Source organism: Neoarius graeffei, chromosome 3 (assembly GCF_027579695.1).
Source record: "Neoarius graeffei isolate fNeoGra1 chromosome 3, fNeoGra1.pri, whole genome shotgun sequence".
In the NCBI taxonomy this organism is placed as follows: domain Eukaryota; kingdom Metazoa; phylum Chordata; class Actinopteri; order Siluriformes; family Ariidae; genus Neoarius; species Neoarius graeffei.
Window position 1 is genome coordinate 88,449,899 of NC_083571.1, and position 26,119 is coordinate 88,476,017.

General features: G+C 41.7%; 1 protein-coding gene across 1 annotated transcript in view; it reads right to left on the reverse strand.

Moving 5' to 3' along the window:
• Window positions 1-26,119, reverse strand: part of tns3.2 (tensin 3, tandem duplicate 2) — a 135,379-nt gene that overhangs the window by 10,401 nt on the left and 98,859 nt on the right. The window contains exons 17-20 of the mRNA XM_060917613.1: window positions 16,573-16,729; window positions 9,360-9,694; window positions 5,480-5,566; window positions 5,253-5,384 (exon numbers count right to left, since the gene is read on the reverse strand). Of these exons, the coding sequence (XP_060773596.1) occupies window positions 5,253-5,384; window positions 5,480-5,566; window positions 9,360-9,694; window positions 16,573-16,729 (711 nt within the window). The remainder of the gene's footprint in view (window positions 1-5,252; window positions 5,385-5,479; window positions 5,567-9,359; window positions 9,695-16,572; window positions 16,730-26,119) is intronic.

The window sequence follows — 26,119 nt, forward strand, 5'->3', positions numbered from 1 at the left end:
TATTTTGGACTCATCCGTCCACAAAACATTTTTCCAATAGCCTTCTGGCTTGTTCACGTGATCTTTAGCAAACTACAGATGAGCAGCAATGTTCTTTTTGGAGAGCAGTGGCTTTCTCCTTGCAACCCTGCCATGCACACCAGTGTTGTTCAGTGTTCTCCTGATGGTGGACTCATGAACATGAACATTAGCCAATGTCAGAGAGGCCTTCAGTTGCTTAGAAGTTACCCTGGGGTCCTTTGTGACCTTGCCGACTATTCCACACCTTGCTCTTGGAGCGATCTTTGTTGGTCGACGACCCCTGGGGAGGGTAACAATGGTCTTGAATTTCCTCCATTTGTACACAATCTGTCTGACTGTGGATTGGTGGAGTCCAAACTCTTTAGAGATGGTTTTGTAACCTTTTCCAGCCTGATGAGCATCAACAACGCTTTTTCTGAGGTCCTCAGAAATCTCCTTTGTTCATGCCATGATTCACTTCCACAAACATGTGTTGTGAAGATCAGACTTTGATAGATCCCTGTTCTTTAAATAAAACAGGGTGCCCACTCACACCTGATTGTCATCCCATTGATTGAAAACACCTGACTCTAATTTCACCTTCAAATTAACTGCTAATCCTAGGGGTTCACATACTTTTGCCACTCACAGATATGTAATATTGGATCATTTTCCTCAATAAATAAATGACCAAGTATAATATTTTTGTCTCATTCGTTTAACTGGGTTCTCTTTATCTACATTTCGGACTTGGGTGAAAATCTGATGATGTTTTTGGTCATATTTATGCAGAAATATAGAAAATTCTAAAGGGTTCACAAACTTTCAAGCACCACTGTATATCGAGACTGATCTAACCACTGAACGAAACTGATACCTGGATTGTTATACATGTGACGTCGTGCACCGGTTCAGTCTCGGCAGATTCCGTGAAAATTGACTGATCTTATTGATTTTCTGTTAATTTATGGCCTTTTGGATTGGCTATGGTTTGAAAACACATGGTTAATCAACATAATGATTGTTGCCTTGTACAAGGAAAAAAGTGGGGTTTAGGGACATTAAATTCACTTTAAGACTGGTACGTTAACTCTCTGGACCTGTTGGTGGATAAATATTAACGCTAACTGTACATACCTTTTCTCTTTCATTTCAGTGTAGTTGCTGACAAATTCATAACACTTACCTCCGCCAACTTTGTTGGAGGAGATGTTTTTGCTGCCATTTGTTTGTTTGTTCGTTTGCCTGTTCCCAATGTAACTCAAAAAGTAGTGAATGGATTTTGATGAAATTTTGAGGAAAGGTGGCCATGGGCCAAGGAAAAATGTATTAGATTTTGATGCAAATCCAGATATGTATGTGGATCCAGGATTTTTTTTTCATCTGTTCCTAACTTAACTCAAAAAGTAGTGAACGGATTTTGATGGAATTTGGTGTACAGCTTTAGTATTATCCTACGTTCAAGTGATTTGAGTTTGATGTTAATGTTATGTGGCTTGGTGGAGTTATGCACTCAACCGAGTGCCCTTCTAGTTACCTCGCTCGCTACAGAGTAAGCAGAGCGAGGTATTGTTTTCGGTCAGGTTTCTTTGTTTGTTTGTTAACGATATTTTGGGAAAATGGCTTCATGAAACTTTCAGGATAGATGGGCATTGGTCTCAAATAGAACCTCCAACATTTTGAGGGTCATCCGGTCAAGGTCACCAAAAAGGTCAAAATCGTTTTTGTTGTGGCTACTGCCTCATATAGAGGCGCTAGCCACTATGTCATCGTACTGTAAGAATGTAAGAGTGTAACAATCGTACACTGCGCATGTGCATACACGTGTTCTGATTAAAATGGCCGGTGAGTGTATACAATTCGGTTCACCATTCGAAATAAATGGACTAAAGAAATTGCTTTCAGACATGTTTATGCTTATTACAGAGGGAAAGTGAGTTCCACTGAGCTCTAGCGCCGGGCCATTTCCATGAAATAAGAGTTTGGGTCATGGCGACAGCACACACTTAGTATATTTTACTTCTGTGATTTTTAAACTGTTCATTTTTGTGGCTACTGCCTCATAGAGTATATATATATATATATATATATATATATATATATATATATATATATATATATATATATATATATATATATTTTTATTTTTTTTTTTTACTGTATGGACATGGTATCAGAAAAAAATTTTTTTATAAGCAGTAGCCACATGTACCTATAGGGTACTTTATTTTTTTCGCGATATCTTCCTTCATATTCATCATAAATGCTACCGGGCGAGGTTTGTTTTGCCTGGCAACACTTGTTTAGAGGTCCCATGGCATGAAATTTTCACTTTCTGAGGTTTTTTAATGTTAAAATGAGTTCCTCTGACCTTCTTAAGTCACCCCAGTGGCTAGAAATGTCATAATGTGTAAACCAAACTATGCCCACCCTTTGTCAACATTTGAGAATGGCGCGTCAAAATGGCGCGTTGATAGGCTCTTCCCTTTACTATGTCAGCAAGGGAGATGATCCCCACGCCCCCCCTCTGGATTCCCACCCACTGTATGGATTGCCCGCCCAGCTCAAAAGTTGCCACCATAGATACGTCACTTCAATTTTGTAGTGAGGAGACCATAGAGGACACAACAACATTGCACCACCTAAGCGAGTGAAACATGGAAATTGCGCTGTACATGGATGTGACAACACAGAAAGGAGTCTGTTTTTACTGCCGACGGGAGAGCCCCTGAAGACGCAGTGGCTTAATTTTATTTACTCCAATAATACGCCGTCGAGTCTACCTAAGACGGTGTATGTTTGTCAGAAGCATTTTCCTGATGAATGTTTCCACAACTTGGGACAGTACATAACCAACCCAATAATTCCCGTTTCCAGACATAACATTTCAAACTCACCATTCTGATACGTCCTGCTGAAGTCGGTGATTTACAGTTTGTTCAACTGCTTGCGCTTCTGCTTCGGGGTCGGACTCCAGTTCAAAAGCAAAAGCTTGGACTGTTGCTTGACCTGCCATTGCTACTGTTCACACACAGGTAGCATGCCCGCAGCTTGGTCAAGCCCCTCCCCCTCCCCCCATGGCACGCCCCCACCCTCTACCCTTCCCTGCCTCCATGCTTCTCATTAGCAAAACGACGCACTGGGAAAAGGGCTGAAATGGGGCTTTCTCCCAGGAGGCTATATCTACGTGCTGAGGGTTCATTTCGAGAAAGGCTGCAGATATAACATCCGGAAACCTCCACGAGCCCGTTTAAAGCATCAACAAACCACCATGCCATGGGTCCTTTAATACTGTTATTATAAATTATACATTAAATAATATAGCCATAACTTTTGTTACTCTGGGGAATATAAAGCCTAAAATTATCTTCAGGTTTTGTTTTTACTTTTCAGCTTTGTAGAAAATAACTTTTGTCTTTTTTATCTTCTCTTCTGACTCTTCTATCTATCTTTTATCTTCTCGGCTCTGCTCCACCTTTCCTCATCTTGACCACTTTAAAAGAAAACTAGCTAACATTACTATTATTCTCATGTCTTTGGACTGAAAAGAATAAAAATATTAATGTTCTTGTTTTCTTTGCTGAAGTACATCATGGTAGAGTATCTGCGTGATCGGATGTTGGAGCAGAGAGGTGACGAGATGTTGTAACTGTTGTAAAATCTCTGGGGCTCCTGCACACAGCTTTAGAAAGAGTTTAGTTGTGATTTCTTCCAACCCCTCACCCCACTCTTCCCATAAAAACTCTGAACATGGATATAGATATTTTGTATATGTGGTTGATGATGCAAGTGTGTTACTCTGTTAAATGCAGTGTGTGTGTGTGTGTGTGTGTGTGTGTGCGCGCGAGCGTGCGTGTGTGCGCCTGCGTGTGTGCATGCACTTCCTTCCTCTGATTGAAGGAGGGAAATAGTTTAGGAAGTTGCTCTGATATAAACACACACAAATTACTGTACATAGAACAACACCTTGTGGCAAAATAACACCAGCAGATCTCAGTCACAGCTCATTCATTCATTTGGGATCAGGACACTTCGTCCAATGACCATTTTGTCCAATATTTGAGACATTTTGTCCAAAGCCTTTTTCATACGCGCTATCAATTATTTTATATGTGGTGACAATATGTGCAACAAGATCAAGATATAAACAAACCATAACTCATTTAAGGAAGTGCATTAAGCAGGTTTATGACTGTCTCCCCATAATAAATGGAAATAAACAATTTTTGTAAAGCAAACGAGTGCCATAGTACAAGTGCTTCGACACAAAAGAGCGGTGTAAGGGGCGTAAACAAGTAGACCCTTACCATTACAGGCTGCTCTCTGAGCTTTGAGTCCAGTGAAGCCGTTTAATTCATCATATAGCCAGTCTTAATAATGCCAACACAGCCTCAATCGGTAAAATGTTTCAATATTTTATTAAATAGTATTTTATTCATTTAAGGGAGTGCATTAAGCAGGTTTATGACTGCCTCCCTGTAGTAAATGGAAACATATGCCTAATGATAGTGAGGTGACAATATGTGCGACAAATTGCTGTATATTTTTACACCAATCCTAAAGAAGAATTCTCAATAGAATTTGACCGAAGAGGAAAACATTTTTGTAAAGCAAACGAGCAACCCTTACCATTACAGGCTGCTCTCCGAGCTTTGAGACCAGTGAAGTCATTTAATTCATCATATAGCCAGTCTTAATAAGGCGCGCACGCAGTCCGGCACGCGCCCGAGAGTCCTGCGCAAGGAAGGAGTTTTTGTCAAATATTTCTTGGATTTTACATGAATTCTAGGTAGGAACCCATCGTTTTGAACACACTCACCGAGAAAGGCGAGTCTGGGGTGATCTTTACTCACCATTAGATTTCACAACTCGCCTTTGGCGAGTGGCGGGTGGTTAAACTACACTCTGCAAAAATGTGTTTTACTTCGGTCAAATTCCGTTGAGAATTCCTCCTCTTTTCGAACAAACAAATACCTGAAATATAAAATAATTGATAGTGCGTATGAAAAAGGCTTTGGACGAAATGTCTTAACTACTATTGGATGAAATGACATTGGATGAAATGGTCGTTGGACGAAGTGTCCTGTATCCTTTGATTTGACTCAATTCAAAGGCAAAGATGCTTGAAGTTTAAATCACACGTGAAATGTTTGGAAAGAATTAGGTGGGTGGATGGATGGATGGATGGATGGATGGATGGATGGATGGTGTGTTGGTGTGTATAAGATGCTCTGTATTCTCAGCCTCTGCACCTTTCTTGCTCTGTTGTAGGACAGAAGGCGGGGGCGTGGCCACCTTCATGGCTAATCCATATGCTCCTCTGAACGAGTGACTGTCTCTGACGATGAAGGCGCCGGGCTCTCTATCTTTCAGCACTGCGATAGCTACAGCACACCAAGAGAGATGATTCAGAAGATTCGTCAGTGTTAAGCAAAACTATCAAAGAAGACATATTGATGAAATCATGATGGATGCTCACCCTGCTCTCTGGAGATATCCGGCTTATACCAGAACTTTGATGTGTCTTGAACAAATTTCACATTGTCAGTTTTACTGGAGAATGAATCTGTTGAATGTGGAAACAACATGATTAGCCTTTTTTTGGTCTTCAGTTCTTTTGACTTCTATACTACCACACTACTACTACTGCTAGTATTACTACACTACTACTACTACTACTGGGCGGCACGGTGATGTAAGTGGTTAGCATGGTTGTCTCACAGCAAGAAGGTCCTGGGTTCGAGCCCAGCGGCTGACGAGGGCCTTTCTGTGTGGAGTTTGCATGTTCACCCTGTGTCTGCGTGGGTTTCCTCCAGGTGCTCCGGTTTCCCCCACAGTCCAAAAACATGTGGTTAGGTTAATATGGGACAGCCTCGGGCTGAGGTGCCCTTGAGCGAGGGCATATAACTCTCAACTGCTCCCCAGGCGCTTTTAGCATGGCTGCCCACTGCTCTGGGTATGTGTGTGAGCTCATTGCTCACACATGCTCATTGTGCATGTGTGTGTTCACTGCTTCAGATGGGTTAAATGCAGAGAGGAATTTCACAAGCATGTGATGAATAACCTTGTTGTTGTTCTTCTTCTTCTACTACTACTACTACAACTACTACTATTAAGACTGTAAAGCACTTCAAAGAGTGGTATTATGTGCTGAATACATCACAAAAACTCCACTACCGCGCCTCTCGCTCACAGTCAGCTGGGATAGACTCCAGCTTGCCTACGACCCTGTACAGGATAAGCGGCTACAGATAATGGATGGATGGTTTTATACGATTGTGCATGTGACAAATAATCTATCTACTACTACTACTACTAATAATAATAATCATATTAATAATAATAAGTTAGATTTCCATACTGCCTTTCACAATCCTAAGTTCACTTTACAGGAGAGAAGAAAAAAGACTAAGCAGTAATAGAGGAAGAGAAATGTTCACTGAACAGATAAGTCTTTAATTGAGATTTGAAAGTCGAGAAAGAAGAGCAGTCATGGAGAGATTGAGGAAGAGAATTCCAGAATTTGGGGGAAATGGTACTGAAGGACTGGCCCCCCATGGTGGAAAGTCTGGTACGTGGGACAGCAAATAAATTGTTGCTGGAAGGCCTTAGTGAGTGAGAGGGGGTGTAGGGGGTCAGCAGTTCCCTAAGGCGTGTTGGAGCAAGATGACCGTTTCTGTTCTTTGCCATCTCTATGAACAGAAATTAGCACTGCTTATAAAATAGCATCAAGAGCTACCTTTACAACTATTATATTACATAATATCAATATATCATACAAACACTTAAAGGGGAATTGCAGTCATTTATAAACTTGCTTTATTTCTTAATTAACCTCATCTCATTATCTCTAGCCGCTTTATCCTGTTCTACAGGGTTGCAGGCGAGCTGGAGCCTATCCCAGCTGACTACGGGCGAAAGGCGGGGTACACCCTGGACAAGTCGCCAGGTCATCACAGGGCTGACACATAGACACAGACAACCATTCACACTCACATTCACACCTACGGTCAATTTAGAGCCACCAGTTAACCTAACCTGCATGTCTTTGGACTGTGGGGGAAACCAGAGCACCCGGAGGAAACCCACGTGGACAACATGCAAACTCCGCATAGAAAGGCCCTCATCAGCCACGGGGCTCGAACCCGGACCTTCTTGCTGTGAGGCGACAGCGCTAACCACTACACCACCATGCCACCTCTTAATTAACCTGTTATTCAATTATGTTTTTGGTTTTATTAACCTTATATCATGACTCGTATTGGCATATTATATTACACTTATTGGCCTTTTCGGTTTTGAGCCATGTTGAATGTAGTTCGTATGGTCCACGCCAGGCATCACTTAGCCACTTGATCTTCATGAGACTTGTGCGAGACTTCAAACATGAAGTGTCAGCGCCACCATTTTGAAAACTGTTTATACAGCGTCCAGATCGCCATATCATTCCACTTTAGATTAATTTCGAGATTTGCCAGCTTCATCAGTGATGGAGATTATTCCATACGACTTCGAACCAACGTGGAGTAGAGAAGAGTTGGGAAGACAACAGGATAAGGACTAGTTTGTCGCACTGGTATTTACATCACTACTTTCGCACAACTAAAATGTGCCAGATCAGGCGGCTGGTGGGTTTTCAAAATAATAAATACATGCATGTATTTTTGTGATAAATACATATTATACTGAGCACATTTCCCACATAATTCTCACTAAGGTTTCTGACAGCACTACAAAATGGCGTCCCCACTATATAGTGCCCTATATAGTGAGTAGGGAGCGATTTCGGACACAGGGAAAACTTCCGGCTTGATTACAGCAGCATTCGAAGGAGGGCACGTGCATCTTTTGACAACGTTGGCAGATGTTGGTCACTTTGATTTCCGCTGTACGTTTTACTTCCGTCCTACGATGTCTCGCACAGGTCTCAGCGAATCTCATTTATGGCCATTGCTTTGACATATGGACTGATATATTACATAGCATATTTCAAACACTCATAACTTGCTATAGCAGTGACAAAATAGCTATCAGAAATGCATTCCTAGATTTAATAAAATGAGATAAATAGAATTTTGATGATAAAAAATTTGCCTTCAGTTCCCCTTTAAGATTGTTTGTTATTTATGAACCATAAATATATTTTAAGGCTGGTTCTGAGTATTCAGGTAAAAAATACTTGAAGGCTGTAAAACGCAGTTCTGTCCAGCCTGAGTTTAAAGAAGAAGAAGCCTTCATTTGTCACACTTACACTCAAGCACAGACTTAAAGTGCCATTCCACCATTGGATGTATTCTTTGGCATAAAATACAATATATTTTATGACAACATGACTAGACAGAGAAATCTTTTAGCTTCAAAATGATATATCAAACATAATTTTTTGACAACGACAAGTATATTAATTTTGCGACCAAAGTCACCTACCCTTTTAATTTCCACGCGGTAGTGAAACGTGATGTCATCGGCAGGTTCCCCTTCTTGTGTACCACGTGTCGGTCTATTTTTAGACCAGGAAACCCCCAAAGTGAGAGTCATTTCTCCTCGTATATGGGGGCCAAAGAAATTGTGAAAAATTTTAAGTTAATCTTTCAGTTAGCTAGATTTATTGGTATTAGCTAGATTTATTGGTATTATTTTTATCGCGTTCTATCCACCATTGCTGATAATATGTGCCACGTCACGTGGTACACAAGAAGGGGAACCTGCCGATGACATCACGCGCGGAAATTAAAAGGGTAGGTGACTTTGGTTGCAAAATTAATATACTTGTCGTTGTCAAAAAATTATGTTTGATATATCATTTTGAAGCTAAAAGATTTCTCTATCTAGTGATACCATTTATATATGTTGTCAAAATATATTGTATTTTATGCCAAAGAATACATCCAATGGTGAAATGGCACTTTAAGCACACAGTGAAATTTTCTCCTCTGCATCTAACCCTTCTGAAGCAGTAAACACACGTGCTCACACAAGTGAGCAATGAGCACACACACGCATACCCAGAACAATGGGCAGCTATGCTACAGCACCCAGGGAGCAATTGTGGGTTAGGTGCCTTGCTCAAGGGCACTTCAGCCCAACCTCAGGCCATGGCTGCCCCATGTTAACCTAACCACATGTCTTTGGACTGTGGGGGAAACTGGAGCACCCAGAGGGAACCCATGCAGACACAGGGAGAACATGCAAACTCCACACAGAAAGGCCCCGTCAGCCACTGGGCTCGAACCCAGAACTACCTTGCTGTGAGGCAACAGTGCTAAGCACTACACCACCATTACTCTGAAATGACCAAAAGATGATATCTATTCTTTTTCAAGTTGGTTAGAGAAGGTGCAAAATGTTTCATATTTTACCTGGACTAGGAGAAGATGCTATAGGTGACTCATTGTTATTGAAACCTCCACTGAGGCTGAATGTTGAATTCAGGGATAGCTCTCCTCCATCCATCCCTCTCCTCTTCTGAGGTAAAAGTGGTGGCTGGGTTCCATTTAAGCCCAGAGATTCCAGACCCTCCATTGCTTCCAGTAGACTAAGCTCCAAGTTCCCTACATCAAAACTGGATGGCAGGGCACGAGGGGAGCTGTGGGCGTTCGGCGTGGAAAGTGAGAGTGGAGGTGAAGGCTGGGGTGTATAGTAACTCAAGGGGGTGTTAGAACCACTGTCTAACCATGAGTGAGCTGGAACGGGGCTGGATGGACAGAAGAGAATAGAGAATATCAGAATACAGGACAGGATAGATCAGTGTAAGTTCAGAGTTGAATCCAAACTCACAATACAGTGCAGTATAATGCATAGATAATACAGATGTCTGAGTTCAGTGTACATCAGGTTCATTCATGTTCATTATGAAATCTGTGTACGTAGAGTGTCTGCCATACAAGTCCCTGTGAATAAGCTCTTTCTGTAAAAAAAGATAATGTATTAGAACAAACAGATTAATACTATAAAGCTTACAGCCAGAATTGTTGTCCAATGAATGCTGTTATAGAAAATGTCCTAACCAATCAGATTTGAGAACTTAACGGTGCTGTGATATTAATAATTGTATTATGCTAGGCCATTTAGAATATTTAAAGCTAGACGGCCTTTCGATTTCATAAAATTGGTGAAATTTAGTTCCCTCTGAAATTCGGTCATTATGATATATGTTTATTTCTGTAATATCACACAAAATATCAGGCCATTCTGTGGCTGGGAAGTTATTTAATTTGAGGGGATTCACTCGCAAATTATGTGCATGAAATCACTCGCTTCACGCAGTCAAGCAGACAGAGGAAGTCCATGTGCGTATGCGCAGGTTTATCATCTTCTTCTTCGTCTTTTGGGTTTTACGGCGCCTGGCATCCAGTGTTGCATTACAGCCATCTACAGGTTTACCTTTGACTGTGCACTGACAGTTCCATCATTCTGTCGCTCAATGAACAGCTGATCACGCCGAGGTGCTCGCTGACCACCGATATTTATTAATTTGGTCCTGCATTTCCTTTCCTTCATAACATAACGTCTTTTCTTCTTGCTTTCCGTTACTGTAGTCGGTCTTTCACATTTCATTCGCACACTCATGTCCTCCATTGTTCTCTCCTGTTTCAAATTTGTATCCCACAATGCCTTGCATGAATGGGGAAAGCCCACCACGTGATGCATGACATAGTATCTTGAACTGGGTCATAGTGAAGCAGGAAAACATAGCGGAGAATTTAGGGCCGTATGGCCCTAAACTAATTAATTGTTCTATTTTAAAAAATTAAAAAACTAATAAAATCAGAAGTCTGTGATTCAAATTCAGTAGCTTTCGGCCCACTAAGCAAAAATAATTGGGTGTCGGGGAAAATTATTTGTGAGTGAACGCTGGCGCGCTTGGCTGCCGCTGCTCCCTGGAATTGTGTGAAATTGCGTTTATGTTCGCTATTGCCTATAGATTTATTGTCAGCTTAGTCTAGTCGTCTGTAGGCCTACTAGTTAGATTATTTATTTATTTTACATCTCGGATTTACTTTTTGCGTTAACGTATTACATTGGACCTAAAACTTTCCACCTGACCTAGCTTCCTGCCGCTGGTTACCGCAACTTGAGTGTATCACCTGGGGTGTACCGGAGTAAACGCTTGGTGTTTATTTTGTAGCTGGGCCTAAACTCTGGAATTCTCTCCCCCTCTCATTGCGGCAGTGTACCTCTCTCTCTTCTTTTAAGGCACAATTAAAAACCCACCTTTTTACTCTTGCTTTTCCCTTTTAATAGATACTTTTTTTTTAATCGGTTTTATTATTTTAATGTCAGAATGGTCCAGCTATTTTATTGTTTTATGTTTTTTTATTGATAGTTTACTTGTTATATATTCCTGTCCTGCTTCGTTTTATTCATCTTATTTTTCATTATTTCTAATTGTTTATAATTGCTTGATTTTATTTTTACACTTTTATTGTTAAGTGTCCTTGAGTACCCTGAAAGGCGCTTTAAATAAAATTTATTATTATTATTATTATTATTATTACTTGAAAAATCTGAAAGGCAGTCTACCTTTAATCATGAGGATAATTGTGTTTGTAAATAAACCATTTCATGTTTTCATCTCATCTCATTATCTCTAGCCGCTTTATCCTGTTCTACAGGGTTGCAGGCAAACTGGAGCCTATCCCAGCTGACTACGGGCGAAAGGCGGGGTACACCCTGGACAAGTCACCAGGTCATCACAGGGCTGACACATAGACACAGACAACCATTCACACTCACATTCACACCTACGGTCAATTTAGAGTCACCAGTTAACCTAGCCTGCATGTTTTTGGACTGTGGGGGAAACCGGAGCACCCGGAGGAAACCCACGTGGACACGGGGAGAACATGCAAACTCCACACAGAAAGGCCCTCGCTGGCCACGGGGCTCAAACCCGGACCTTCTTGCTGTGAGGTGACAGCACTAACCACTACACCACCATGCCACCTCATTTCATGTTTTAATAAATGTTATTATTACCTCCGCCAGCTTTGTTGGAGGAGGTTATGTTTTCACCTCCATCTGTTTGTTTGCCTGTTCCCAACGTAACTCAAAAAGTAGTGAACAGATTTTGATGGAATTGTGAAGAAAGGTAGGCCATGGGCCAATGAACACTTGATTAGATTTTGATGCAAATCCAAATATGTATGTGGAGCCAGGATTTTTTTCTTCATCTGTTCCCAACGTAACTCAGAAAGTAGTGAATGGATTTTGGTGAAATTTTAAGGAAAGGTGAGTCATAGGCCAAATAACAATTGATTAGATTTTGATGCAAATCCAAATATGGGGCTTGGTGGAGGTATGCACTCTATCAAGTACCCTTCAAGCAGTGGTGGCTGGCCCATAGGGGGCGCTCGGGCGCCGCCCTCCCAGATGTGGAGGGGGAAATATATATATATATATATATATATATATATATATATATATATATATATATATATATATATATATAAAATCAATGTCAGTTTTACTTAATAGTGTGTGCCTACATGCAATCTGAATTATTTAAACAACATTTCCACCAACTGACTCTCATTCAACAGTGAATTTCCACCGACAGACTCGTATCATTTCTCTTCTTAGGCGCTCGTCAAAGCGCCCCAGAAGTGCAGCGAAATAGCCAATCGTGCATGGTTGCTTGGGAAAAATCATAAACATTTGGCCAATCAGCATCGCGGAATTTAATGGTTTTGGGGCGCTGGAAATTTCGCCCCTGCTACAGAAGATGTGGGAAAGTTTTGGTTGCTATGGTGATAAACTTGAGGTCTCAGGTCAGAATCAGAACTTTTCTTTATTATTATTGTTTTCTCAGTTCTGAACTGGACAGTAACTTCAAATCCTTCACTCTCTCACACAGAAATCTTACCCTCATCTCAGGAACACACACACACCCACTCTCTCTCTCTCTCTCTGGTTAGAGGTGATGTTCAAAACTAGACTTTTGGTTCATACTGGACAATAATCACATCTTTCTTGTCATAGTTTGTATTCACAACAAGAGTGTCAACACTGTGTTTCACTCCCTCTCTCTCTCTCGTTTCACAGAAATACACCTAGCTCAGAACACACACACACACACACACACACACACACACACACACACACACCTCATTTCATAGTCACTCTCTCACACAGAAATCTTCCACTCACCTTAGAATCACACACACACACACACACACACACACACACACCACCTCTCTCTTTTCATACAATCACTCAGTTCCACACTCATCTTAGAAACCTTCCCCCCCCTCACTCACTCATTCACATACACACTCACACTCACCACCTCTCTCTCTCTTTTCATACAATCACTCAGTCCCACACTCATCTTAGAAACCTTCCCCCCTCTCACTCACTCACTCATTCACATACACACACACACTCTCTCTCTCTCTCTCTCTCTCTCTCTCACACACACACACACACACACACCACCTCTCTCTCTCTCTCTCTCTCTCTCTCCATACAATCACTCAGTCCCACACTCATCTTAGAAACCTCCCCCCCCACTCACTCATTCACACACACACACACACACACACACACACACACACACACACACACACACACACACACACACACCACCTCTCTCTTTCTCTCTCTCTCTCTCTCTCTCTCCATACAATCACTCAGTCCCACACTCATCTTAGAAACCTCCCCCCCCACTCACTCATTCACACACACACACACACACACACACACACACACACACACACACACACACACACACCACCTCTCTCTCTCTCTCTCTCTCTCTCTCCATACAATCACTCAGTCCCACACTCATCTTAGAAACCTCCCCCCCCACTCACTCATTCACACACACACACACACACACACACACACACACACACACACACACACACACACACACCACCTCTCTCTCTCTCTCTCTCTCTCTCTCTCTCTCCATACAATCACTCAGTCCCACACTCATCTTAGAAACCTCCCCCCCCACTCACTCATTCACACACACACACACACACACACACACACACACACACACACACACACACACCACCTCTCTCTCTCTCTCTCTCTCTCTCCATACAATCACTCAGTCCCACACTCATCTTAGAAACCTCCCCCCCCACTCACTCATTCACACACACACACACACACACACACACACACACACACACACACACACACACACACCACCTCTCTCTCTCTCTCTCTCTCTCTCTCCATACAATCACTCAGTCCCACACTCATCTTAGAAACCTCCCCCCCCACTCACTCATTCACACACACACACACACACACACACACACACACACACACACACACACACACCACCTCTCTCTCTCTCCATACAATCACTCAGTCCCACACTCATCTTAGAAACCTCCCCCCCCACTCACTCATTCACACACACACACACACACACACACACACACACACACACACACACACACCACCTCTCTCTCTCTCCATACAATCACTCAGTCCCACACTCATCTTAGAAACCTCCCCCCCCACTCACTCATTCACACACACACACACACACACACACACACACACACACACACACACACCACCTCTCTCTCTCTCCATACAATCACTCAATCCCACACTCACCTTAGAAACCTTCCCCCTCTCTCTCACTCACTCATTCGCGTGCACACACAAAACACACACACTCTCACACACACACACACACACACACACACACACACACACACACACACACACACACACACACACCACCTCTCTCTCTCTCTCCATACAATCACTCAATCCCACACTCACCTTAGAAACCTTCCCCCTCTCTCTCACTCACTCATTCGCGTGCACACACAAAACACACACACTCTCACACACACACACACACACACACACACACACACACACACACACACACACACACACACACACACACACACCACCTCTCTCTCTCTCTTTTCATACAATCACTCAGTCCCACACTCACCTTAGAAACCTTCCCCCCTCTCTCTCACTCACTCACTCATTCATTCGCGTGCACACACAAAACACACACACACTCACACCACCTCTCTCTCTCTCTTTTCATACAATCACTCAATCCCACACTCACCTTAGAAACCTTCCCCCTCTCTCTCACTCACTCATTCGCGTGCACACACAAAACACACACACACACAAAACACACACACACACACACACACACACACACACACACACACACACACACACACACCACCTCTCTCTCTTTCTTTTCATACAATCACTTTTATTAGGCCAAGTTTACATTAGACCGTATCTGTCTCGTTTTCTTCGCAGATGCACTGTCCGTTTACATTAAACCGCCTGGAAACGCCGGGAAACGGGAATCCGCCAGGGTCCACGTATTCAATCCAAATCGTGTCTGGTCCGGTGCTGTGTAAACATTGAGAATACGCGGATACGCTGTGCTGAGCTCTAGCTGGCGTCGTCATTGGACAACGTCACTGTGACATCCACCTTCCTGATTCGCTGGCGTTGGTCATGTGACGCGACTGCTGAAAAACGGCGCGGACTTCCGCCTTGTATCACCTTTCATTAAAGAGTATAAAAGTATGAAAATACTGCAAATACTGATGCAAATACTGCCCATTGTGTAGTTATGATTGTCTTTAGGCTTGCCATCCTTCCACTTGCAAGTGGTAAGTGACGCGCATGCCCGACATGCACTGAGATCACACACACAGCGGCTCAGTCCCGAATCACTGCTTGTGCACTTCACTCGCGCGCTCTGTGAGCTGCGCAGGGCCGGAGTGCGCACCCTCCAGAGGGCACTCGCTGTTCAGGGCGGAGTGATTTGGAGCGCAGGATGCCTGCGGAGCCGAGCGTATCCGTGTATTGGCGTTGCTGTGTGCACACTAATTGTTTTAAAAACGTTAATCTGATGATCCGCTGATACGGTCTAATGTAAACCCCAGTCCCACACTCACCTTAGAAACCTTCCCCCCTCTCTCTCACTCACTCATTCAAATACACACACACACACACACACACACACACACACACACAGTTGATTTGTATAGATTCAGCTGAAATCATACCCTTGCTGTAAACTTCTCTCAAGAACTTGAGTATTGTATTGTATTTGATACCGTTCCTTTCCAAAGCATAAATGGAGCCTAATAAAGCTGTAAATTGTTAATTTACTTTATCTGTGAAACTGCTGATTTTGAGAAGGAAATTAAATTATTATTGTGGAATTGTTGTCATTTTCTGACTGTTCGTTTGAATGCTTATACTGGACTAGGCAGGGAAATCTACTGGCACACACCAGCCCCACCAAGAATTTTTTTCACCAGCCGCCACTGCCTTCAAGTTAAGATTTATTTATTTATTTATTGCTTTATTCAGGAGTTTTCAATCTTGTCCATAAAGGGCGTGTGTGGCTGCAGGCTCTCATACAAACCAAACAGGAGGCACGGCTGATAGTTAATTTGAAACCAAGAGGAACTGATTAAACAAGTGGAATCAGGTTTGACTCCTGCAGCCACACTCCCCCCCCAACAGTGTGAGTTTGTTTTCCCAGATGTGCAGTAAATGAAATGTGATGATTAGTGCAAGGTCAATAAGTTTGAGTGACAGTACCTGTCAATCTTAGGGAGTGGACTTGAGGTGCTCATGGACTGCATGGACCCAAACCCTCTCTGGTAGGGGGCGGGCCTCGATGTTACTTCGGAGTGAAACAGGTCTCCATCTGATGACACGGAGGAATGTGTCATATTATCCATATAGCCTCGTGATTCTGGCAGGGAACAAAACAAATATTATTCATGCAGTGAATAACTTTTCATTTAGTAAGTTGCAATATACAGTATGTAATTCTGATTTCTGGCTCTATAAAAACACTTCTAAAATATATTAAACTCATGCAGTTAGGACAGTGTGTCTTTTTTTGGTTTGTTTTCTCAATAACAAATCAACTTGCCAACACATTTAATCTTATTACGAGGAGTTAAAAAAACAACAACCCTTAAACAATTAAGAGTTGTAAAGTGAATGCATGAGATTGACTGTATTTGTCCTAACTGTTGATGTCTTGTGGGCTGCACGCACACACCTGCACACACACACACACACACACACACACACACACACACATTCCTGACATAGTGCACATAACACTACACAGAGGAGGCTCTCCACACTATTTCTCTCCTCCACCGAGTGCTTCTAAAAACAACAACCTGGACAACACGCTTTAAACAGCAGCCAAGCAAATTCTCTCTAAATCCTCTCCATGTCCTTGTTCATGAATAATGTTCCATAAATATGAGCAGTTTTTCTGTTCGGAATCAAAAATCTTTTTATTCAGTAAGTACAAGCGAAGGCGGCACGGTGGTGTAGTGGTTAGTGCTGTCGCCTCACAGCAAGAAGGTCCGGGTTCGAGCCCCGTGGCTGGCAAAGGCCTTTCTGTCCAGAGTTTGCATGTTGTCCGTGTGGGTTTCCTCCGGGTGCTCCGGTTTCCCCCACAGTCCAAAGACATGCAGGTTAGGTTAACTGGTGACTCTAAATTGACCGTAGGTGTGAATGTGAGTGTGAATGGTTGTCTGTGTCTATGTGTCAGCCCTGTGATGACCTGGCGACTTGTCCAGGGTGTACCCCGCCTTTCGCCCATAGTCAGCTGGGATAGGCTCCAGCTTGCCTGCGACCCTGTAGAACAGGATAAAGCGGCTAGAGATAATGAGATGAGAGGAGTACAAGTGAATTACAAGGAATTTGTCATGGTGATGGAGTTAACAACTGAAAATCCATCCATCCATCCATTATCTGTATCCGCTTATCCTGTTCTACAGGGTCGCAGGCAAGCTGGAGCCTATCCCAGCTGACTATGGGCGAAAGGCGGGGTACACCCTGGGCAAGTCGCCAGGTCACCGCAGGGCTACAACAGAACACAAATCACACAATATGCAAATTTATTATGCATACAGGACACTTTTTTTCATGGAATCAAAACATATATTCTATTCCCTTCTCACAGGTTTCATTCATTTGGTTTGATAGCATGCAATATTGTTAGCATATTGCTTATCTTACGTGTATTACGTCACTCTACCCAATGGAGGATGAGTGTTGAATATGGTTTATGATATTGCATCGTTGTCAAGACAACATGACGTCATACGTCGGAGCTGATGCGAATATCCAATGAGAAAGTTATTTGCTGCACGTGCACAGAAGCATTTTTTTGTTCGCCGGGAAAGAAAAAGACGCAATGAACACCCCAAAAGCTACCAAAACTTCATTAAATATTCTTCACGCATACACTGTGTGCACAATTATTAGGCAAGTTGTATTCCTGAGGATTAATTTTATTGTCAAACAAATACATTGCTCTCAGTCAATCGAAATTGTTAATAAACCTAAAACCCGAATGTTTAACAAAGGAAAAGGGAGTTTAGGCTTTCTCAGAGGAACATACATATAAGTGTGCACAATTATTAGGCAACATTTAGTGTACAGAATTATTATGCAACTAAATGAAAAGCTCAAATTTTCTCATCTCACTTGTTTATTTCAATTTTTAGAGTAAGTGTAACAAATAGACAACTCAGAATTAACAAATAAACACTTTAGGCATTTCAATATTCAATGACCAATATAGCCACACTTCTTTTCAGTAACTGCCATGAGCCTTCCATCCATGGAATCAGTTAGTTTTTTGATTTGCTGACGATCAACTTTTTGTGCAACAGTAACCATGACCTCCCAAATGCTGTTCAGAGTGGTGTACTGTCTTCCCTCACTGTAAATCTCACATTTAAGAATGGCCCACAAGTTCTCAATAGGGTTTAAATCAGGTGAGGAAGGGGGCCCACATCATTACTCTGTCATCTTTAAGGCCTTTGCTGGCTCGCCAAGCAGTGGAGTACTTGGATGCATGTGATGGTGCGTTGTCCTGCATAAAAATCATGGTCTCCTTGAATAATACAGACTTCTTCCTGTACCACTGCTTGAAGAATGTATCTTCTAGAAACTGGCAGTAGGTTTGGGAGTTGATTTTAAGTCCATCTTCAACTTGAAATGGTCCAACTAACTCATTCTTAATAATAGCAGCCTATACCAGTACTCCTTTTCCACCTTGCTAGCGCCTAAGTTGAAGTGGTGCTGTGTATCCATTAGTTATCCAGCCATGGGCCCATCCATCTGGTCCATCAAGAGTCACTCTCATTTCATTTGTCCATAAAACTTTTGAAAAATCTGTCTTCAGATATTTCCTGGTCCAATCTTGACATTTCAGCTTGTGAGTCTTGTTTAGTGGTGGTCGTGTTTCAGCCTTCCTTACCTTGGCCATGTCTCTGAGCACCAAACACCTTGTCCTTCCGGACACTCCAGGTCGGTTGCAGTTCTGGAATATGGTGGCACTAGAGGATATTGGGTTCCTGGTAGCTTCATGTTTAATCCTTCTCAAGTCTTTTGCGGTTAATTGGTGTCTTTTCTTCTCCACACGTTTTTTTGCAACCCTGTTTACTTATTTGCAACAAAACGTTCGATTGTTCTGTGGTCACATTTCTATAGCTTAGCTATTTCAAGAGTGCTGCATCCCTCTGATAGGCATTTTACAATTTTTGTCTTTTCAGTGTCTGTTAAATCTCTTTTTTGGCCCATTTTGCCTGAGATAAAGAAGCTGCCTAATAATTATGCACACCTTAATATAGGGTGTAAATGACTTTAGGCCACACCCTCCCTCATTACACAAATAAATACCAGTTGAGAATGCTTAAATCCAATTAGCATTCAAGTGTATATAGCTTGGGGTTGGAAAATATGCATTGAAATAATGGTAGGGTCAGAGTACAGTACTCACTTGCCTAATAATTGTGCACACAGTGTATTTACAAGAGAAAAACATAAAATTGGACATCAATAAATTGGAAAAGATTGTGCAGTATAATAATAATAATAATAATAATAGGGCGGCACGGTGGTGTAGTGGTTAGCGCTGTCGCCTCACAGCAAGAAGGTCCTGGGTTCGAGCCCCGGGGCCGGCGAGGGCCTTTCTGTGTGGAGTTTGCATGTTCTCCCCGTGTCCGTGTGGGTTTCCTCCGGGTGCTCCGGTTTCCCCCACAGTCCAAAGACATGCAGGTTAGGTTAACTGGTGACTCTAAATTGACCGTAGGTGTGAATGTGAGTGTGAATGGTTGTCTGTGTCTATGTGTCAGCCCTGTGATGACCTGGCGACTTGTCCAGGGTGTACCCCGCCTTTTGCCCGTAGTCAGCTGGGATAGGCTCCAGCTTGCCTGCGACCCTGTAGAAGGATAAAGCGGCTAGAGATAATGAGATGAGATGAGATGAATAATAATAATAATAATAGTGTAGTGGTTAGCACTGTCGCCTCACAGCAAGAAGGTCCTGGGTTTGAGTCCAGTGGCCGGCGAGGGCCTTTCTGTGTGGAGTTTGCATGTTCTCCCCGTGTCTGTGTGGGTTTCCTCTGGGTGCTCCAGTTTCCTCCACAGTCCAAAGACATGCAAGTTAGGTTAATTGGTGGCTCTAAGTTGATCGTAGGTGTGAATGTGAGTGTGAATGGTTGTTTGTCTCTGTGTCAGCCCTGCAATAACCTGGCAACTTGTTCAGGGTGTACCCCGCCTTTCGCCCGTAGTCAGCTGGGATAGGCTCCAGCTTGCCTGCGACCCTGTAGAACAGGATAAAGCGGCTAGAGATAATGGATGGATGGAATAATAACGGCTTTTTTGTGGTATATCAGATATATTCCATTCAGCTAGCATGATATTGAACTCATCTTTGACTCATTCAATATCATGCTAGCTGAATGGAATATATCTGATATACCACTCAATGCCAGCTAATATTATTTAATTGTATACAATACTTAATATACAATATTTCACACAATCGACAATAATTGATAGTAAACATCACCAGTTGGTAGATATAATTATGGTGCAATGGGCTGTTAAATGCACATGTTAAAGGTCCAATTAAACATCAGGCAGCAGGTTACAGTGGTGGAAAGATGGAACAACGTATCCCAACTATTACCATCAACAGTGTGTAATAACAGTTTGCCATGGTTACAGTATATGTACGTAGAATAAACAGCCATTTAGGAGCAAAGAGAATTAGTGACTAAAATTAAGTTCCCAGATGGAAATACTGGAGAAAAGTGACTCACCCTAAAAACCCAAAACCTCAAAGTGTATACCCAAAAGCTTTGAAATCCCAAGTGCTATTTAGTCTGAAACTTGTAGGGTCGTCTAGTGGAACTGAACTTGAGAAGGATGCATGGAAGATAATATGAAGGAGAAGGAATAGGCATTAGTTTGATAGTCTGTCAAAAATACTAAAATCGATTATTTTAATAAACAATCAGACTCAAGCATAAGGATGATAAATGACCCTGTGAGACTGACCAGTCATTGGCTTAACCTTGGGAAGATGAATTTTTCATACCGGAGGACAAATGTGATTATGCTGCATTCGAATAGGGAAGTGGGAAGTCATAACTTGGAATTACATCCTTTTCAAGGTCTCTGTGTTTGACTTTTGTTAGCATACATTGTGAGTGATGTATATTTCCCTCCTCGACACAGCAAGCTGTGTAGTCATTGTTACAGATGTAACAATCAAATATATCAGTATGTTGATTCACCGAAAGCAAATATTTGTATATACAGTACAAATCATTTAAAATTAAGAAACACTACTTTCATGCTTGATTGTTGATGCTGTGAGCAGCCATGTTGATTTGACATCACTTGCTGAACTTGGGATTGAGAAGACCATCCCAAGTTTCCAAGTAGGAATTCAGAGTTGGGGATGGGGGGGTGGGGGTGTTTTGTTTTTCTTGTCTGAGGTTGAAAATTCAGAGTTACAAGTTTAATTGGAATGCAGCATTACTCACAACAGGTCCATTAAAACACTAAGATCATTAGGAGTACTATTAATATTAAAGGGCAGCTAAAAATAGGGACACCAAGTATGGCTTTGGTAGATTCCTGGCATCAGGAATTGCCACCATGGATTGCCAATAAACTTGGGTTATTAGTTACTTTCTATCATCATTTCATTTTATGGTATTATTGCATGCAATCTTGTTTAGTAAGGACATAAAATGAGCTTCACCAAACACTGAGGTGATGAGATAACAGCCTGGAAAAAAATCCGACTGCAGTAAGAAGCTGATTAAAGTCCACTCAGAATCGTTTCCTGGTGTAAGCCATTTATAGGGACAAAAAAAGCAAGAAATGTACACAGAATTAAGGCATGAATGATAAAAAATATTAAAACAATCTTCCAACAGTTCAGATCTACAAGTACCAGTCAAACGTTTGGACACACCTACTCATTCATAGGATTTTCAGTATTTTGACTATTTTCTCCATTATACTGTATAACAATATTGAAGATATCAAAACTATGAAGTAACATATGGAACATGGATGGAATTAAACATCCATCCATCCATCCATCCGTTATCCATATCCGAGCTGCGTATGGGTGAGAGGCGGGGGACACCAGGGACAAGTCGCCAGATCATCGCAGGGTTGACACATAGAGACAAACAACCATTCACACTCACATTCACACCTACAGTCAATTTAGAGCCACCAATTAGCCTAACCTACAGTGGTGCTTGAAAGTTTGTGAACCCTTTAGAATTTTCTATATTTCTGAATAAATATGACTTAAAACATCATCAGATTTTCACACAAGTCCTAAAAGTAGATAAAGAGAACCCAGTTAAACAAATGAGACAAAAATATTATACTTGGTCATTTATTTACTGAGGAAAATAATCCAATATTACATATCTCTGAGTGACAAAAGTATGTGAACCTCTCGGATTAGCAGTTAATTTGAAGGTGAAATTAGAGTCAGGTGTTTTCAATCAATTGGGATAGCAATCAGGTGTGAGTGGGCACCCTGTTTTATTTAAAGAACAGGGATCGATCAAAGTCTGATCTTCACAACACGTGTTTGTGGAACTGTATCATGGCACGAACAAAGGAGGTTTCTGAGGACCTCAGAAAAAGCGTTGTTGATGCTCATCAGGCTGGAAAAGGTTACAAAACCATCTGTAAAGAGTTTGGACTCCACCAATCCACAGTCAGACAGATTGTGTACAAATGGAGGAAATTCAAGACCATTGTTACCCTCCCCAGGAGTGGTCGACCAACAACGATCACTCCAAGAGTAAGGCATGTAATAGTCGGCGAGGTCACAAAGGACCCCAGGGTAACTTCTAAGCAACTGAAGGCCTCTCTCACATTGGCTAATGTTAATGTTCATGAGTCCACCATCAGGAGAACACTGAACAACAGTGGTCTGCATGGCAGGGTTGCAAGGAGAAAGCCACTGCTCTCCAAAAAGAACATTGCTGCTTGTCTGCAGTTTGCTAAAGATCATGTGGACAAGCCAGAAGGCTATTGGAAAAATGTTCTGTGGATGGATGAGACCAAAATAGAATTTTGGTTTAAATGAGAAGCATTATGTTTGCAGTAAGGAAACTACTGCATTACAGCATAAGAACCTTATCCCATCTGTGAAACATGGTGGTGGTAGTATCATGGTTTGGGCCTGTTTTGCTGCATCTGGGCCAGGGCGGCTTGCCATCATTGATGGAACAATGAATTCTGAATTATACCAGTGAATTCTAAAGGAAAATGTCAGGACATCTGTCCATGAACTGAATCTCAAGAGAAGGTGGGTCATGCAGCAAGACAACGACCCTAAGCACACAAGTCGTTCTACCAAAGAATGGTTAAAGAAGAATAAAGTTAATGTTTTGGAATGGCCGAGTCAAAGTCCTGACCTTAATCCAATCCAAATGTTGTGGAAGGACCTGAAGTGAGCAGTTCATGTGAGGAAACCCACCAACATCCCAGAGTTGAAGCTGTTCTGTACGGAGGAATGGGCTAAAATTCCTCCAAGCCGGTGTGCAGGACTGATCAACAGTTACCAGAAACGTTTAGTTGCAGTTATTGCTGCACAAGGGGGTCACACCAGATACTGAAAGCAAAGGTTCACATACTTTTGCCACTCACAGATATGTAATATTGGATCATTTTCCTCAATAAATAAATGACCAAGTATAATATTTTTGTCTCATTTGTTTAACTGGTTTCTCTTTATCTACTTTTCAGACTTGTGTGAAAATCTGATGATGTTTTAGGTCATATTTATGCAGAAATATAGAAAATTCTAAAGGGTTCACAAACTTTCAAGCACCACTGTACATGTCTTTGGGCTGTGGGGGAACCCAGAGCACCTGGAGGAAACCCACACAGACAACGGGAAGAACATGCAAACTCCACACAGAAAGGTCAGCCACTGGGCTTGAACCCAGGACCTTCTTGCTGTGAAGCAACAGTGCTAACCACTACACCACCCATGTGGTAAACAAAAAAGTGTTAAAAAACCCCAAATGTTTCATATTTTAGATTCTTCAATGTAGCCAGCGTTTACCTTGATGATGCTTTGCACACTATGGGTATTATCTTAACCAGCTTCATGAGGTAGTCACCTGGAATGCTTTTCAGTTAACAGCTATGCCTCGTCTAAAGTTAATTAGTGCAATTTATTGCCTTCTTAATGCGTTTGAGATCAAACAGTAAATAGTAAATAATTAAAATGCAGTAAATAGCCCGATTCCACAACTGTAGGAATCCATATTATGTCATTTAAGTAAATGCTCAATTAAGTAAAGAGAAACAACATCCATCATTACTTTAAGATATGAAGAGTCTTTTATTGAATAAAAATAAAGAAAAGACATTGAGTTCGAAGGTGTGTCCAAACCTTTGACTGGTACTTTTTGTCCAACTTGGAGAAATCAAGTATTTTGTATGTTGTGGGTCTTTGCTTTTTGGGATTCTTCTACTGTTTGGTATGAGAACGATGCACACAAAGGGCTCTCTGTGCTTTCGAGAATATAATACTCACAACTGACTCCATATATCCAGCCCATAGAGAGTTAGAGTTCCATTTTTTTTCTATTTTTAGGAAGTGACTAGACAACACGTTATAAAAAATGTTATATAAAACTCATGGCATTGAGAAGATGGCACTGAAAAGTAAGTGAGTGTCAGATATTTATTCCAACAACAAAGTCTCTGGATTATACCTCTGGCATGCCAGAAAGACAAAGAACGACTTTAGTGTTACAGGCTTAACAAGCTTACCATTCACAGCAGGAATGTGCACGCGCACACGCACACATGTACACACGGGCACACACATGCACACACACACAGAGCCAACTTGAAAACTATTCAGCTGTTGTGATCAAAGTTGCGCTGGGGAAAATGAGTGGGGGGAGGAGAGACAGAGGGTAAACAAGAGGAGAGACAAGAAAATTTCTTGACCTGCGTAATGGTTAGTGCAATAATATGACGCACTAGTAAAATATTCCTGAATTATTTGTAGTGCTATGAATCGTTTTCATGATGAAGCGTTTTCTTCCATAACGTCATCAGACCTAACAGAACGGTCTGTGTTTAACAAGCATAGCCATCATCGATTCTGTTACTTATAAAATATTTTTAATCGTTACATATAAGAGTAAAAATAAAGACTTATGTATGAATAATGTCTAAAATACATTCTCCTACTATACTAAAGGACAGACCAGTGAAACATGCTTTCTAGGAGAAATGTTCATGATTCCCCAAACTCATCTTTCACCACTCTTATGAAAGATTATTCACTGATCTAGACACAAACTACAGTTACATGACCAGGCATAGTTTATGCCCATGTACAAGCCCATAGCAACATGACTGGCAACTGCTCCCCTTGCAATAATTACCCCTATGCAATTCATGCATTACATTACAGGCATTTCGCAGACGCTCTTATCCAGAGTGGCGTACAACAGTTGGGGTGAGATGCCTTGCACAAGGGCACTTCAGCCATTCCTGCTGGTCCAGGGAATTGAACCAGTGACCTTTTGGTCTTCAAGCTGTTGAATACCAAAAGTATTATTATACCAATATTGTATTATATTAGTATATATTATATACAGTGGTGCTTGAAAGCTTGTGAACCCTTTAGAATTTTCTATATTTCTGCATAAATATGACCTAAAACATCATCAGATTTTCACACAAGTCCTAAAAGTAGATAAAGAGAACCCAGTTAAACAAATGAGACAAAAATATTATACTTGCTCATT